This window comes from Podarcis cretensis (assembly GCF_951804945.1).
Source record: "Podarcis cretensis genome assembly, chromosome: 3".
NCBI classification, from domain to species: domain Eukaryota; kingdom Metazoa; phylum Chordata; class Lepidosauria; order Squamata; family Lacertidae; genus Podarcis; species Podarcis cretensis.
Window position 1 is genome coordinate 66,737,875 of NC_137172.1, and position 17,854 is coordinate 66,755,728.

The 17,854-nt window shown below is 39.8% G+C and overlaps 1 protein-coding gene across 7 annotated transcripts in view; it reads right to left on the reverse strand.

Annotated features, from left to right (window-relative positions):
• Positions 1-17,854, reverse strand: part of LAMA2 (laminin subunit alpha 2) — a 390,451-nt gene that overhangs the window by 253,337 nt on the left and 119,260 nt on the right. For all 7 annotated transcript variants that reach the window (XM_079970713.1, XM_079970719.1, XM_079970718.1 and 4 more), the window contains exon 5: positions 844-1,023. In XM_079970713.1, coding sequence (XP_079826839.1) covers positions 844-1,023 — 180 coding nt within the window. The remainder of the gene's footprint in view (positions 1-843; positions 1,024-17,854) is intronic.

The window sequence follows — 17,854 nt, forward strand, 5'->3', positions numbered from 1 at the left end:
TATGATGAAAAAGGTTCCCTACCCCAATTGCTATTTTTATAGAAAAAGAGGTGCTGGAACTTAACATGAATGCCTCCCTTGTTTTCTCAGAATGGCAATGGCGCCCATCCGAGAGGTGCCGGAATTGAGAAAAAGCCCTGCCTACCCCATCCTAAAAGTTGTATCTTTGTATGTGTAGGTTGATGCATGAGTTGACATAAGCACACGAACAGATGCACACACAGTGTTTCCAAGGGATTGTCACCTTAAAAAGGCGAATTGCACCCAAATGGAGATTACTGCATCAGTTCATTGTGGTACTAGCTAATTTCATGAAACAATAATTTGTTTGTTTGTTTATATATTGCCCCAAAACATATATATAGCAGTTAAGTGCATTGTTGAAAACATTCCACCCTACATCACTGGCAGTGGACCACAATGCCACATATATAACCTAATACTCTTGTACTCTGTGTTAATGAATCTGAAATAATTATGAACATTTTGTTCCCTGTAAGGAGGCACAAAACAGGTGGAACACACTCTCATTCTTTCAATCTGAACTGTATTCACTTGTATTGACACTGTTGTTCTATGCAGGTGAAAACTGAAACACTGGTTGGGATCTAATGGACTACTTTAGTTTCAAAATGGGCTTCCATATACTCAGTGGAACTTTGGACCCTTTCTCATTGAACAGCTGGCCCCCATGACATATGGGGAGTTTAATGCTTGCTGGGACGGGAGCGTAAAGCTCCTGATAATTCCTAGATGGCACAGTTTGTTTGGCTCCTACTCATTAATACTAGTAGCAAAAGTAACACTTCAAACAGAAACGCTGGCATCTGTGCCAGGACTTACCCTTCTTGTAACTATTGGGTCAATTTCATTGGGATCTCTATGTGCAAGCATCATTAAATCAGCATTCAGAGTCCTTATCCTCTGAAATCTCAGGCGAATATAGCGAGCTGAAGTGAATTCTAGCAGAGCTGGAGAAGGGTCATCTGCGCTTGGCCGTCCATTGATCAAAGATGTGTGAATCTACAAAGGAGAATAAACAATAGGAGTGTGTTAAATGAGAGTTCTCAGTCTTTCTAAAACCACTAGGGCTGTTGCATCCAGCATCAGGTATTTTGGTAGAGAACATGAATGCTTGAGGAATTTTATATCTGTGAATTCTGAAGCAGACTGACCTAGGCTGATGTGCAGCTTAATGTGTAATTAACTTTCGGGTTTCATACTCATCACAATTTTACAATACAATGCTCAGCTCAAAAAAAGTGCCAAGACTTGTTAAATGTGTACATTTTATGATAAAGACATTTAGAAATACATATAATTAGATAAAATTAATGTAAATATCATCTTACCTTTACATATAGTATTACAAATATATGCACTTTGTCGTAAAATGTGAAATTTTCATACAGATTTCTTTAAAATCACTGATTAATGTAAAATGGACATGTTAAATTAATATGGTTCTAGACCAATCCATTCATCAGAAGTGGAGAAACAACTATGTTTTCAAAATAGTCTTTCACTCTCTCTTTCTCTATGTCTCCCTTCGTCCCCTCATCATTCTAAAATTCTGCTGGGTAAACTGAAGTGAGCAAATCTGAGGAAGTCTGGTGCATCCTATAGGGGTTAAAAGGAAGGATTGGCACTGTTGTTTGATAACTTAGAATGACTTTGAAAGCATTCTAGCATCTAATAATGTCACACTAATCTATGGCAGATTGCAGGCAACCATTGTAGCTTTCACCATATGATACAGATAACCAAGCTATATATCCAAACTGCAAATGAGACTGCTTCCGGTAATTGTTCAGCATTTTAGAGCCAGTCTACACATGAGATCTGTGAGTGGATCACTCCTCCCAAAAAACCCTTTAAAAATCAGGGACGCTCAAACTGGATGGATGCAATAATGCCATAGGAAGATGCCTTTAATATATCTTCTCAGCAGTCTTCGCCTGCAAGCTGATATTAATGCTCCTGGGGGGAAAGATAGGCACTAAACCTGTTTCCCTAGCAAGACTAGCTTGTTTGGAACATTTCAACCACAGTCAAGGTCCATGGCTAAAGGGTTAACTCTCCAGCACCACTGCCCCATTCTGATTGATCCTATTGGCCCTCTGTCCACATCCTCATTTAATCCTCCCCCCCCCAAGGTGTGAAATCCAATCATAGCACTCTCATGCTACATGTAGCTTGGCTTAGGGAACAGTAAGAAATGTTTCACATGAATGTGTCTTATTTCTTCCATTTCTGGTTATTCAACTGTTAGGCAGTAAATGACATTCCACATGCAATTATGAAGACTATCTGTATTCTTTAATGTCTGGTTTCTTCACTTGTCACAATGGAAGAGAAAAATAAACTTATATGATTCCTGCTTTAAAGCTTCTGAAAACTCAAATTCTATATTTCTATTTTTAAAATCATACATATGCTCCTTTTAAAGCAACATAACCATATGGTAGCTTCATGAAGGATTTAACAAAACATTTCTCCCCCCCCCCCCCCCGCTCACAGTTTTGGTATTTAAAATATGATATTCTGCCAGAAAGTCCACTGAGTACAGTCACTCCCAAGTTGTTTCTGACATATAAAAAATCCCAGCTGTTTGGCTCTGCTGCTCAAAGCATTCAAGTTCACTTATTTTTCAAAACAAATGACATTCTTGTCTGAGGGTTTTCACTGGTGCCTTCGCAAGAGCTTAAAAAATGTGTATATTTACTGAGAGGTCAGATTCTGTCTAAAACCCTAAATACATTTTTATTTTATTTTTGGCCAGTTTCTCTATTTGCATACCAAAACCACTTAGGCCAGGGGTGGGGGGTGGGGAGGTGTGTCATCTGAGATCACAACAGACAAAGACCGTCCTTGCACATCAAATTAAACCATAGTTAATGTTTAAAGGTAAAGGGTAAAGGGACCCCTGACTGTTAAGTCCAGTCGTGAACGACTCTGGGGTTGCAGCGCTTATCTCGCTTTACTTGCCAAGGGAGCTGGCATTTGTCCGCAGACAGCTTCCAGGTCATGTGGCCAGCATGACTAAGCCACTTCTGGCGAACCATAGCAGCGCACGGAAATGCTGTTAACCTTCCCACCAGAGCGGTACCTATTTTTCTACTTGCACTTTGACGTGCTTTCGAACTGCTAGGTTGGCAGGAGCAGGGACCGAGCAACGGGAGCTCACCCCATCGCGGGGATTCAAACCTCTGACCTTCTGATCGGCAAGCCCTAGACTCTGTGGTTTAGCCCACAGTTTACCTATGGTTTAATGTGAATGAGCAGTGTGCTGCTACCCACTGCTCAACAGTGCCTGCTTTGTTTCTTCCCCATTCTTGGCCATGCCACACCAAGGAGAAATTAAACCACAAAAGCTGCCCTGTCATGTTGTCCAAACAGATTCGTGATTTGTTTTCCCCAATCAAACTATGAACCGTAAGTCAAGATCAAACTTGATGGTATGTTTGGAGAGAAACAACCGATGAGTCCAGGTTTGGATGAAATGACAGGACTAGGCTAGGCCATTTCTCCCATCATGGTGAAATCAGACGTAGCGGGGTGGGGTGGGTGGAAGCAGACACTTTTGAGCTTTGTCCATAAACATGGTGCTTTTTAAAATTCACAGTTAAACACTTAGCAGCAGATCGATGTGATGTGTGATTGGGGTGATCCTTAGCAAATAACTGCAATGCTGCTGCAGTTAACTTGACCTGACATGGTAAAATTTCCAGTATGATGTGGTTGTATTCTTAACCCTGTTCTTTTTATACAGTCTGACCAGGAGCATTGTGGGATACCTTGTGGCATAGCTAGTTATGTGCAATGGGAAAATATGGACTTTAATATATATTGCCTACTTTATACAGCATTCAGAATGTGTAGTAAATGATTTCTGGCTATCTTAGTACATTAATAGTTTATTTAACTAATGATTAGACTCCATTCCATTGACTACTAATGAATACAGAATTGAACTGCTTAAAATGCACTGCTTTAAACCCACAACAAAATGTCAAGTGCTGTTCATGTCATATTCTGCTTCAGCTAACTCATTCCCCAAAGAGGATAGGCAAATGTCAGCTTAATGAATTGTTTAGCAAATACTGTTATATGATGGACAACTTGTACCTCACACAACTTAAGCTAAACTGAAGAACTTCTTTCTCTTTAGCAAGTCACTTCCTTCAAGCTACTTGCACCTGAAACTTAAAATTGCTTCTCTGATATATCCTTTTTCTTCTACAGTAGTGCAATTCTTGCATTTTTCATTTTTGAATGGAAAGTAATTTGTCAGAAAAATGTCTTTTGTGAGATATTTAAAGAGATTGTTCAGTGTCAAAGGAGTGGTTATTAATAAATCACAGTGTAATAAGAAATTCAATTCCCTTAAAGTATATTTGTCATGCACCTTTTTTCTTTATTTCTTTTTTTTATTATAAAAAAGGCCTTTATACAGCTCTAGCTAAAACAAAGCCAAAATATTATAGGAAGCTGAAGCTTTAAACAATAATTACGCATACTAGAGACCAATAGGCATTTGAGTAAACACGTATGATTCATTGCAACATTATGCAAAAACAGTATGTAAAAAGGATAACACATATACCATTTGCTAATACTGCTTCCATTTGGAGATGCTGCTTATACATTTAAAAAACAACAACAACCCTGAATTCTGGAATGAATTATATAGACTTAATAAAATCACATGTTTTCTAAACCTTGAAGAGATGCTTATTGCTGGTACTGCTAGCCTTTTTTGTTTTCTGAGGATAGACTCCTGTTTTCCTGCTCACAGACCAGAAGAAGGGCCAGTTGGGAAATGTAGTCTCTTGATTTAGCTGTCCCACTATAAAGGAAAAGAATTTTTGGTTTTGTCTAAGAGGACAATCTTAAAGACATTTTAATTTGGGCATGATGCAAGAAACCAAGACAAACATGCAGTTTGGATTGAAAACCTAGAGAACATATTTGAAATCATTACAGTCTTTGTGCTTTAGGCTAATGTATAACAGAAAAAATATAAGCAACAGGCAGAAATTCAACAAGTATGGTTTTGCTGCAATTTTTTTCGCCTTGACGTTTTTCCCTTGACATGATCATGCAGAGAAGGAATCTGTGACTGGGGACATCAACATGTTTAACAGAATTTTGCATTCTCCTAAATGGCACCCAAAAGCACTGCTAAAATTGTGGGAATTATTATAGCAATGTATGTTTGTTTTATTCCTGCTTCACATCATGGGAAAGGTCCCGCGGAGAAAACTGAATGGTGAAAAATGACCACGTGAAGCAGCCTTTGGTGATCTCACATTGTTATTAGGCAAATGTACCACTTACTCTTATTGCAATGTATGATTCAAAATAGTGGTTGATAAGACGGCAGAGAGGACGGAAAGGAATGAGCAGAGTTTCTTTGTAATTTGACTTCACATATGAAACATCTGTGCAATAGGTTCAGTACTGACAGCTTAAAGTTGGAGCAAGATCTGTATCTGAATCACAACATCCTGTTTCATTCCAGTTAAAATATAAACCAGAGAAACACAGATGTGACAGTTTTCAAACTGGAAATATTCTATGTCATGAATTAAAAAAAGGGAAAAGATACATAAGAAACAGAATATTCTTCATAGGAGGAACCAGGCATTCAGACCATTCATGCTGTGCTTGAAGCTTGGCAGTAGCTCTAAGCCAAGAACAAACTCCTGCTGCGTGGCTGGGGATGAAGAGACAAGCTCTGCCACATCAGAGCACTATTAATCCAACATGTATAATACGACAAATTCTTAACAATACTTAGCAATGGGAACAACTTTACCATCTATCACTATTTTCTCAAGCTAGGTACCATCATTGTATAAATGTTATACATCTGAACTAGTCACTGTAGTTACAAAGGATTGCCTTTAAAGAGCCATGTGACAGGCAAAAAAATTCAGCAGGTATTGTTTTTTCAGGCACTCTATTTCCACGTTAGAAAAAGTTATTGGATTTCTAAATATCAGGCAGCTGTTAAAAACTGTGGAGCTTCTGTCAGGAAAACTAGTGCAAGACCTAACAAGTATTAGCTTCCAAACACAAAAGGAACACTCTATTTATGCAAAATGATTATAATATACTATGTTTAGGAAAGACGCCTCTCTTTCCCACTCTCTGCACTTGTTGTCTCACAACTTCCTTTTATCATTCAGTAAAAGGCAATAAAGCAGAACCTCCAGCCTTTCACCACAGGGATTTACTGAGGATGCCATGTCAGGTGATATCTGTTGATAAAAGATAGGATTCTTTACACCAGCTGGCAGTCTGTTTCAGCAGATACAATTCAACATCATGTATCATGATAAGCTATACTTGCTGAAATTTCCTCTTCTATGCATGGGATTATGGAGAAAGCTAGAGAGTTCCAGAAAACATCTACTTCTGCTTCATTGACTACACAAAAGCATTTGATTGTGTTGACCACAGCAAACTATGGCAAGTTCTTAAAGAAATGGGAGTGCCTGATCACCTCATCTGTCTCCTGAGAAATCTCTATGTAGGACAAGAAGCTACGGTTAGAACTGGTTATGGAATAACTGATTGGTTCAAAATTGGGAAAGGAGTACGACAAGGCTGAATATTGTCTCCCTGCTTATTTAACTTATATGCAGAATTCATCATGCAAAAGGCTGGACTGGATGAATCCCAAGCTGGAATTAAGATTGCCGGAAGAAATATCAACACTCTCAGATATGTAGATGACACAACCTTAATGGCAGAAAGTGAGTAGGAATTAAATAACCTCTTAATGAGGGTGACAGAGGAGAGTGCAAAATATGGTCTGAAGCTCAACATCCAAAAAACAAAGATCATGGCCACTGGTCCCATCACCTCCTGGCAAATAGAAGGGGAAGAAATGGAGGCAGTGAGAGATTTTACTTTCTTGGGTTCCATGATCACTGCCGATGGTGACAGCTGTCACAAAATTAAAAGACGCCTGATTCTTGGGAGAAAAGCAATGACAACCCTAGACAGCATCTTAAAAAGCAGAGACATCACCTTGCCAACAAAGGATCGTATAGTTAAAGCTATGGCTTTCCCAGTAGTGATGTATGGAAGTGAGAGCTGGACCATAAAGAAGGCTGATCGCCGAAGAATTGATGCTTTTGAATTATGGTGCTGGAGGAGACTCTTGAGAGTCCCATGGACTGCAAGAAGATCAAACCTCTCCATTCTTAAGGAAATCAGCCCTGACTGCTCACTGGAAGGACAGATCCTGAAGCTGAGGCTCCAATACTTTGGCCACCTCATGAGAAGAGAAGACTCCCTGGAAAAGACCCTGATGCTGGGAAAGATTGAGGGCACAGGGAGAAGGGGACGACAGAGGATGAGATGGTTGGACAGTGTTCTTGAAGCTACTAATATGAGTTTGACCAAACTGCAGGAGGCAGTGAAAGACAGGAGTGCTTGGCGTGCTCTGGTCCATGGGGTCATGAAGAGTTGGACACGACTAAACAACTAAACAAAAACAACATGCATGGGATTACAGCCTGAACCAGTTGTGAGATTGGTCCTGCAAAGGTTTTGCTTAGACTGATGAAACAGTCCATTTCGCACCCTATTCACAGTGAAATGAATGCCAAATATTCCACATTTTTCCTAGTTAATTTTATCTGATCACTGAGCTCTGTGTGCACAAAAACAACAACAAATGAATATCAAGGTGTTTGTCATATTTTTGAGGCTTCCTCTCAAGTACTCTCCAAGGCTTCACCTCAGAAGCTACCTCAGCCAATTAACTTTCTAAAATCCAGTCATGCAAAATTCTGAAATTCTATTCCATCACTATGATTAAAAGGCAGAGTCTGTAAGGCGGTTTTATCTCTCACAAAAGGTAGCTTTGATCAATTTTTTCCATGTGTGTGCATTGGTGCAAGGCCGTTGACAGATAAGAGGTTTACTAGCAGGTAGACCTTGACAGGTTGTAAGTGTGTGGTCTGAGCATGTTTTCTCCTTTCAATTATTACATATTCATCCTCCATTCCCATTTTTTCAAAGTGGTCATGTGCACAGGTACTTGTTTGCCAATGTACACACATTATTATTTTTTAACTAAAGTGCACAAAAACAAACTTAACCAGCATATTTTGCAATGAGGCAAAATTAAGGGTTGTGAATTTGGGGTGGGGTATATAAACAAAATATTGATTTCTACAATCTCATTTTACAGTGAAATCAGATTTCTTCAAAAGACCTCTCTTGGATCCAGCACTGGAAAGCTGGCCAAGAAAGTCTGCCTATCTTCCTTCCTTCCTTCCTTCCTTCCTTCCTTCCTTCCTTCCTTCCTTCCTTCCTTCCCTGGCGTGCTTCCCACTTTCAGCAGGAGGATGGTTTTCTAAATATGCCATTCCCTTTTGGATATAAGCCATGATGATCACAAGATGCAAGCATTTTGTAAATATTAAAAAACTTGGAGAAAGCTTCAAAAAAACTTTTCTCTCCATAGCCCCAATTCAAGTATGAAATGGACAAGATTCTAGTCAGTTTCAGGTAGCTCAGCCAATACTGTGTGTCCCCCATCATTCTTTCCTCCCTTTTTGTCCTTTACATCACCACCTCTCTTCCCTTCCCAATTAATGTTTACAGCTCTTGATTTCTGCGTGTGTATCATGAAGGTTTGGCACAAGACTGCTGTGGCACAAAACTTGTATTATTATTATTATTAAAAAATAAATACTAATAAGTGATTGGCAAATGTGCCTTCATTCCCACAACCTTTCACTACCAATTCATCTTTAGCTGCCGATTCCTGTTGCTGTTGTTTTAATATAGAGGTTTTGTGCAACAGGAGTCTTGTGCAAAATCTCTGTATTAAAAATAAAAATGGAAGTTTAATAGTTGGTGGATGTTCTGTGAGCATGCCCTCAGCATGCAGCAACTGGAAATAGGCACACTTGGAAATATGCGTTGTTTCAGCAACTGAAAGGAACCATCACATCCCGCACCTGCCAATTCTTCCCAAAGAGTCCATTTTATTTTAAACAGCTGCTTTGCACAAGAGCAGTAAGGCACAAAACAGCTGTTAAATAGAAATTACAAACCCACAAACATGTCTTCAGCAACAATGGGGGGAAATTGGCAAGCTGTATCCTTTCCTTGGGGCTGATGGAAGCAAAATGGCTAGGTTGTGCTCAGGCGAGGAGCAAACAGAAGTAGGGGGCGTGGCAATAAATGGTAGCCAATGAAACATCACCTCACATGTAAAAAAAACCCCTCACCCAGGCAATGTGCATCAAGTCAGGTAATGTGTGATTTTTATATATTGCTTTTTGTTCCCTTACTGCACTATCCTCCAAGCTGGGAGAATCTGAATTAATGGAGGATAGCAGGAGAGAGAAATGTGGGTTGAAGGTAGGATGTAGAATGTGTGGGTGCCACAAGAGGGAGAGAGAGAGAGAGATAGAAGCAGCTTCAAATCAACATGAAACTTGTGGGTGAGATTGTATTTCACTTCATGGGTAAATTACATTCACTCAACACACTGTTACTTGGGATTTTGGGCTTGGGGATCAAGTGATATGTCTTAATTAGAGTTGTGTTACCAAATAGGCAGGCCAAGGACTAATACAATAGCCACACGAATTACGTGAGATACGGGAAGCTTCAAAAATGCTCAACCACCACCAGAAAAGCCCTGTCACTGGAACCTGTCTGTCTCACATCTCACACCAAGAGAGTAATGGCCCATATATTATTCTCAATATCTGGGCAGCCTCATATTGGCACAGGTGGTCCTTCAGATGAAGGCAACTGTCTTTAATTTTTGCAACAGCAACTGAGAGAAACTTCCGAAATCTGGAGGCTTCATATAGCCAATAAAATTTTGCTCTTTGGGATAATACTGAAAGTTATTTGCAACATTCCCTTTGCCCCTTAATAGCATTCCAGCACTTAAACAAAAGTGCTAGAATTGTTCAAGGCAGTATAAGAGTTAGACCACAAACATGACCAAACATTCACCCTTAAATAGCACCGGCTTGTTCTGAACAGTGTGTACTTTGTAAATTGTTACATTTAAATCATTTACTATCCTAGACAGTTCTATGAATCATGTTATTAATCATTGTTCTGTTTTCTACAGATGACATTAATTACTATCAAGCTTCTATAACACAAAGCCAGAATGGAAAGAAATTATTGTCAGCAGAAGGGTATCTTTATTTCAGCTTTCCCCAAGAGAAATAGAAGCAAGTCCCTTTCTCTAATCTTTTTTGAGCAATAAAAGTTTTCCAATCATTTTTATCCTAGAGCATAATATCTACGTACACTTGCTTAATAGTGTTATTACTTCTTCTCTTTTTGCAGACTGAATAGCTTACTGAGAAGGTAATTGTATACAGAAAGAATCCCAAATAACAATCTTTTTTCTAGTTCAAAATCCACCTCAAAGGTCTTTTGAGAAAAAGCTTTTTCACATGCAAACTTGAGAATCATTCATAAGCATCTATATTCAGAAGTAACCCCTACTGATTTAAATGTGGCTTGTGCCCTAGAAATTGTGCTTAGGACTGCAGCCCTAACACCTCTGCTGTTAAAGACCAACTACACATTAATTGTGGGCAAACTACACATTAATGATGTGATTAGCAATCACATGTTATGTGGTTTAAAATTATATATCAAGCAGGAGGGTCCTGATTGCTGTCTGGATCACAACACATGGGTCAATTCAAGCCTTCTCCCAGCTGCATGAAATTGCCCCCCTTGGGCCTTTAGCATTAAGTGGGGGATAGCTCCCATCAGTGCCTATGTGAGCTTTTTTCCTAAAATTAATTGCTACATGGGATGGAGGCAGAATTTCTTGGAGACTCCTGCTGGGGAATAAAAGCTTAAACCTCCTTTCTCTTCCTGCTGTGACCTTGATAACAACTACACACACACATGCCCAGTATTAAGTTTTAAAATGTGATTGCTAATCATGTTGTCTGTGTGCCACTTTGAACCACATTTATTCTTTAGTTAAGGTGAACAAACAGTGAGTGTGCTGCTGCATGAGGAGAAAATCGCAGCTGTTTCACCACTCCCCCACTCTTGCTGCTACCCTATCACATTTAGTCTACTCCTTGGGGTGCACATGATCTGTTCATTGGGCAACTGCTCCTGAAATGAATCTATCCTACCCAAGTTCCAATTGTGCAAGGATAAAAATGCAATTTAAAACTGCTGGTGTAGCTTGTGCTATATAGGACCAATGTGGCCCAGAGGCTAAGCAATCGTTGAATAGTCAAGCAGTTAAGCCAGTAAGTAGAGAAGCAAGAAGGGTATGAGCAGGTAGGCAGGCAAGCCACCAAGCAAGCCAGCATAGTTAAATACATAGTGAGGTGATCAAGAATGGGCAGTTTGAGAAATGCCCAGCCTTTATTAAGAAGCAGATTGTTCAAACACAGAATCCATGCCAAAGTGGAGCTGGAACCCACTTGTGGCATCTGGCAGCAGCAACAACAACAACAACTTCTATTATTTATATGCTGCCCATCTGACTGGGTTGCCCCAGCCGCTCTGGGTAGCTTCTAGCAAATTAAAACATCTAAAAATCAGTTGTTTATCAGCCTTGCTGAGCTTGTAGCTTAGCAGTAGCTTAGAGCTGTCTGAAGTAGCAGTGCCTATGCACAACAGACAGCTGATCATCAGTTCTCTCTCTCCTGTATATGTACGAGTGAAAAACAACAACAGGTTGACCAGAGACACACCATGTCAAACCTTCTCCCTTCTTTAGTGTACTGAGACCTGCACTGAGAAGATTAGCAATCATGAAAAAGAAGCATGAAATCTGAGTATTAAAAAAAAGAGTACAGTGGTACCTCAGGTTACAGCGCTTCAGGTTACAGACTCCACTAATCCAGAAATACTACCTCAGGTTAAGAACTTTGCTTCAGGATGAGAACAGAAATCGTGCAGCGGTGGCGTGGCAGTGGGAGGCCCCATTAGCTAAAGTGGTACCTCAGGCTAAGAACAGTTTCAGGTTAAGAGCGGACCTCCAGAAGGAATTATTAAGTTCTTAACCCGAGGTACCACTGTACATTGATTAGAATGGAAGGGTCACTGGGTTTATTTCATATACATGCATGCCGAGATGGTGGGGAGTTTAGAACACTTTGGTAGATGTTGACTTCCTTTTTTTGGGTAGGAATTACATTTGCTATATTCAACCAATTTTACTGGGCAGCACGATGTCACAGCGATTTTTCAAACCACGCTGAGTTGAATATGTTTCAGTTTTGAGTACTTGTAGACATGTCAACCCTTTGACCCTATGGTGTTGACACTCTGAAATTCCCAGTGTGAAAGGATTAAATCAGGCTGTGGGGAGAATTGGATTTACAGTTCATTTGTAAGTCCTTTTCTCCTTCTCTCCATGCTTTCCTCTATCAGCCAATCAGTTTGTCCTGAACACCTATTCAAGCAGCAAAGGAATGAAGGAGATCTAAGAGAGGCATTGAGAAGTACCAGAGTTCAGCACTCCTGACATTATTGGCCTGACATTAGTGCAGCTCAGGAATGAGTTACATAGAAAAAAGGAGTTTTTCAAAAGGAGTCAAGACCTACATTTCAAAGGGGGGGGGCTTAAAAATGGATCCAGGTATTAGCAGATGAGCACATGGTAGATGAAAGCAGTAGCACAGCTACAGTGTCACTGCTTCTCTCTGAGGCTTTTCTCTATACAATCTGTAACTGTGGCTAAATTTTGTTGGCGTGATTCTTTTTATTTGATTTTTCCCCCTTTTGAGTTGTTTATGGATTTCTAGATTCCCTTCCGTCTCTAAATGTGTTTTTTCAAGCTTCCGTTTGACTAGCCAAATTAAACAAAGACTGACGCATTTGTTAAATCAGTTTTATAGGGACAGGAAGTTATCCTCCAGCCCTTATCTTTGTGCTGTATCAGGAGGGACCTAGTCTTGAGAGTATGGAGGAAGCACTTGAAAAGCTACCATATTTCACATCAGAATGGAAAGATGCTGAATTTTAATCTTATTTTGATGAATTTGTCCAGCACATATACAAATAACAACACTTGAAGCCCAATAAAACCATGCTTTTCTCAAGGTTGTTACTAAATTCTGTTTCTATCTGTGCTTTTCCATGAGCAAAGCACACAGAAATATCATGTTGTGTCTCCTGACATTTCTTTAGTTTATTTGAACTAGGGATATTCTTCATTGTGGCAGGACTTTTATGCCACTGAACTGATAAATAATAGCAAAACTCCTGGCAGAAATAAACAATAGTGAGAAACTACATTTTTATTGAATTCTTTGAATGTTGTCTTGGCATAATAATTTTGAGCATTAACTGTGTTTCCTAAATTCCCTGTGAAACAGTTTGGGATAACACATTGTCTAAAAGAAGAAATCCAGAGCAGGATCCATATTTATGCCACAGTTCTGCATACAATATACCTTAGTTTCATACTCCAGTCCCTGTTAGAATAATTTGAAGCAACTAATGTTACTTAGTTTCTAGGACCTTATGCAGATAGATACTAAATCCACTGAGTTGTGGTCCTGTATTCCTCTCACAAATGAAAAAGAACTATAAATGTAACCATGTAAATATATAACCATATAACCAGGCCTCTGGCTGAATAAACATTCTATGGACTTTCAAATGTGTTTGTGGTTTGTTTATGGTGGTGATGATGATGATGATTAGGTATTTTGAGTTCTTACTTTGTATTCTTATGTGATCTTCAGATGAAGGGCAGTATAAAATATTTTATCTCTGTCACTCTACACACACACACACACACACACACACACACACACACACACAGTCTTAAAAATACTAAATGGCATTGATTTACAAACAATACACACCTTTGAGTATAGAATCCATATCCAACACCCATGCCTATATCTGTCTCCAGGATGCCGTGTCCTTGCCTGACTCCTGCTTTCTCATAACTAATAGCTTCTTTTAAAACTCCTTTTACTGCACTGCTGTACTTATGAAGAATCAGTACTGCATTAATACTCTCCATCTCTCCATGGGGAGTGTGCTTTTACCTATAATCTTACCAGGCAATCAAATGCAGTTTGATTAAAGAAAATGTGCAGGTGCCTTCTGATGTCCCCCTTTAAGGTAGTTTTAAAACTAAAGAAATCAGGAAATAGTTCATAGGGTAGGTTGTATAATATAGCTTCACATTACAAAGTTCACCAGTCACTCTCAGATAATAAAAGATATGTGCTTATGCACACTAAAAACGGATCTTATTATGACCATTACCTCTACCATTCAGCGGCTGAGTTGTATCCAGAACCTCTAATCATGAATTTCAGGGTGTTAGCAATTCAGTGGCATGATTAATTTGCAAACTGCTTTTGTTCCCAGGAATAGTCACCATGTAGACTACATATAGGACATATAGGACTCAAATTTATAGACAACAAAAAGTCATGCATGAGTCAGCTACCAATGAAGATGGGAAGGGATGAGCAATAGACTAGAAGATGTAACTTAAGAGTAAAGCACAGCTAACTTAATATTATTTTGGAATTAAAAATCCCCCAAACAAATGTGACTCTTTCAGATTCACATTTATGACATCTGACCATCCCCAACTGCAGCAGAGAAGAAATTCATGAATGCAGTGTTGAGCAGGATCAGGTCCCAAGGTATGGTCTTAGGACACATAATGCAGCCATCTTGCTGAAGCTAATCAGGTATGCGTTAATACCTAGGTGGAAAAGATGCCCAAGAACTGTCAGCACCCATGGATTCTGACTGATATGCTGGACTATGGCTGGAGATGGATGCATCTTTACCATCTGGTTTCTTGAACACAAGTCATTAAGTGTTCGCTTATAGGTGTGAAGGAGACATCACACGCCACAGAACCAACTTTCACCTTGCATTCCCTAAGATACAATGCTTTCAAACTGAGTGTAGCCACACATTCAGCTGTAAAATTTCAAGTGGGGATAACTGAGAAATATTCATGCATATGAGTGATAATTGATGGATATTCCTGCAGTATAAGTGACCCCAAAGATTAGTATAAGATAAACAGGACCTAGGATTTACAGAGGTAAGGGGTGATGAAGGTGCATGTGCTGTGCAGTTCTTGTGAAAATGCCAGACCCAGGGACATAGGAGAGAATGTTGTAAGCCCTCTGTGTATGCTCCTTGTCTGAGATGTGGCTGTGTATCTTGGTGCACATACAGTGGTACCTTGGTTATTGAACAAAATGCGTTCTGGGAGGCCGTTTGACTCCCAGAACTGTTCAAAAACCAAGGCACAGCTTCCAATTGGCTGCAGGAGCCAATCAGAAGTTGTTGGAGCCACACTGGACATTTGGCATCTGAAAATCATTTGAAAACCAGAACACTCACTTCTGGGGTTTCGATCGTTCGAGAGCTGATTCATTCGGGAGCCAAGCCATTTGAGATCCAAGGTATGACTGTATCTGTTTTATAGTTTCCATGTGCACTGCTATATGCCCTCCTGAGTTAATAAAGTAGTCTGAAAACCATATACAAAGCTACATATTCTGGTGGTTTCTTAAGGAATGCATGGCATTAGTAATCAAAACACACTTTTGGATGAGTCACTGCCCTCTTGTGCTATTGTTGCTTTATTTGCAAAGCACTACAGTATCCTGACTGAAACCTGCATGTCATTGTTGTTTAGTCGTTTAGTCGTGTCCGACTCTTCATGACCCCATGGACCAGAGCACGCCAGGCACTCCTGTCTTCCACTGCCTCCCGCAGTTTGGTCAAACTCATGCTGGTAGCTTCAAGAACACTGTCCAACCATCTTGTCCTCTGTCGTCCCCTTCTCCTTGTGCCCTCAATCTTCCCCAACATCAGGGTCTTTTCCAGGGAGTCTTCTCTTCTCATGAGGTGGCCAAAGTATTGGAGCCTCAGCTTCATGATCTGTCCTTCCAGTGAGCACTCAGGGCTGATTTCCTTAAGAATGGATAGGTTTGATCTTCTTGCAGTCCATGGGACTCTCAGGAGTCTCCTCCAGCACCATAATTCAAAAGCATCAATTCTTCGGCGAGCAGCCTTCTTTATGGTCCAGCTCTCACTTCCATACATCACTACAGGGAAAACCATAGCTTTTAGTATACGGACCTTTGTTTGCAAGGTGATGTCTCTGCTTTTTAAGATGCTGTCTAGGTTTGTCATTGCTTTTCTCCCAAGAAGCAGGCGTCTTTTAATTTTGTGACAGCTGTCACCATCTGCAATGATCATGGAGCCCAAAAAAGTAAAATCTCTCACTGCCTCCATTTCTTCCCCTTCTATTTGCCAGGAGGTGATGGGCCCAGTGGCCATGATCTTTGTTTTTTGGATGTTGAGCTTCAGACCATATTTTGCGCTCTCCTCTTTCACCCTCAATAAAAGGTTCTTTAATTCCTCCTCACTTTCTGCCATCAAGGTTGTGTCATCTGCATATCTGAGATTGTTGATATTTCTTCCGGCAATCTTAATTCCAGTTTGGGATTCATCCAGTCAAGCCTTTCACATGATGAATTCTGCATATAAGTTAAATAAGCAGGGAGACAATATACAGCCTTGTCGTACTCCTTTCCCAATTTTGAACCAATCAGTTGTTCCATATCCAGTTCTAACTGTAGCTTCTTGTCCCACATAGAGATTTCTCAGGAGACAGATGAGGTGATCAGGCACTCCCATTTCTTTAAGAACTTGCCATAGTTTGCTGTGGTCGACACAGTCAAAGGCTTTTACATAGTCAATGAAGCAGAAGTAGATGTCTTTCTGGAACTCTCTAGCGTTCTCCATAATCCAGCACATGTTTGCAATTTGGTCTCTGGTTCCTCTCCCTCTTCTAAATCCAGCTTGCACTTCCGGGAGTTCTCGGTCCACATACTGCTTGAGGCTTCCTTGTAGAATTTTAAACAAAACCTTGCTAGCGTGTGAAATGAGTGCAATTGTGCGGTAGTTGGAGCATTCTTTGGCACTGCCCTTCTTTGGGATTGGGATGTAGACTGATCTTCTCCAATCTTCTGGCCACTGCTGAGTTTTCCAAACTTGCTGGCATATTGCATGTCATTAAAAGTCATTAAAACACTAATGTTGAAATGATAGAAAGCATAATAAATTGCAATATGATGGAAAACAGAAAAATTCTCAGTTAAGCTACTAAATGTATTGCTCTATGGGTAACAGGGTGTGACAGGTAGATAGAAACCCTGCTCAGAAACTGTGAAGAGGGTACATATGGATACATGTGGAGGAACAGACATGAGGATGAGTGAACCAGACATCGGGGGGGGGGAGGGGGAGAACCTAAAGCAAATTAGATTTCATCCTCCATCAGATATGAAAGTAATTCGTGAGAAACCTCTGCTCTTCAGAGCTGATTTCTGATTTCACTGATTAGACTGAAAAGGATCATAAAAATGAAGAATGCAATGCATGGGGTCGTTAGAAAGTTCAGCCTAAATGAAGATCAAGTTAAACAAAAGCCCTGTATCTTCCACAGGAAAAATAAAAGATATTACTAAGAGTAAGAGTTAATGTCCCTAGAATAATTTTACATGACAAGATTAATAAAAACATAGGCACTAAGTTCTAATCCTTAAAATGAAGAAACCAACTGCTTTTTATAAAGAACAAAATTAAATGCAAATAACAGTGGCTTCAATGCAAGTGAAATGAAGCAAAAATCACCATGGTTACCATTAATTTTTAGTTTTCAGATTAATGAAAATCGCAGGAATCAAACGTGATGATGCCAGCTTTGTAAAGCTTTTGAAAAGGTTGAAATTTTATTAAATGAGGAGGAAAGGTAGTGTAAAGGCAGCTGCACGTTTACACCACATAGTCTTAATTAGTGCTGAAAGGA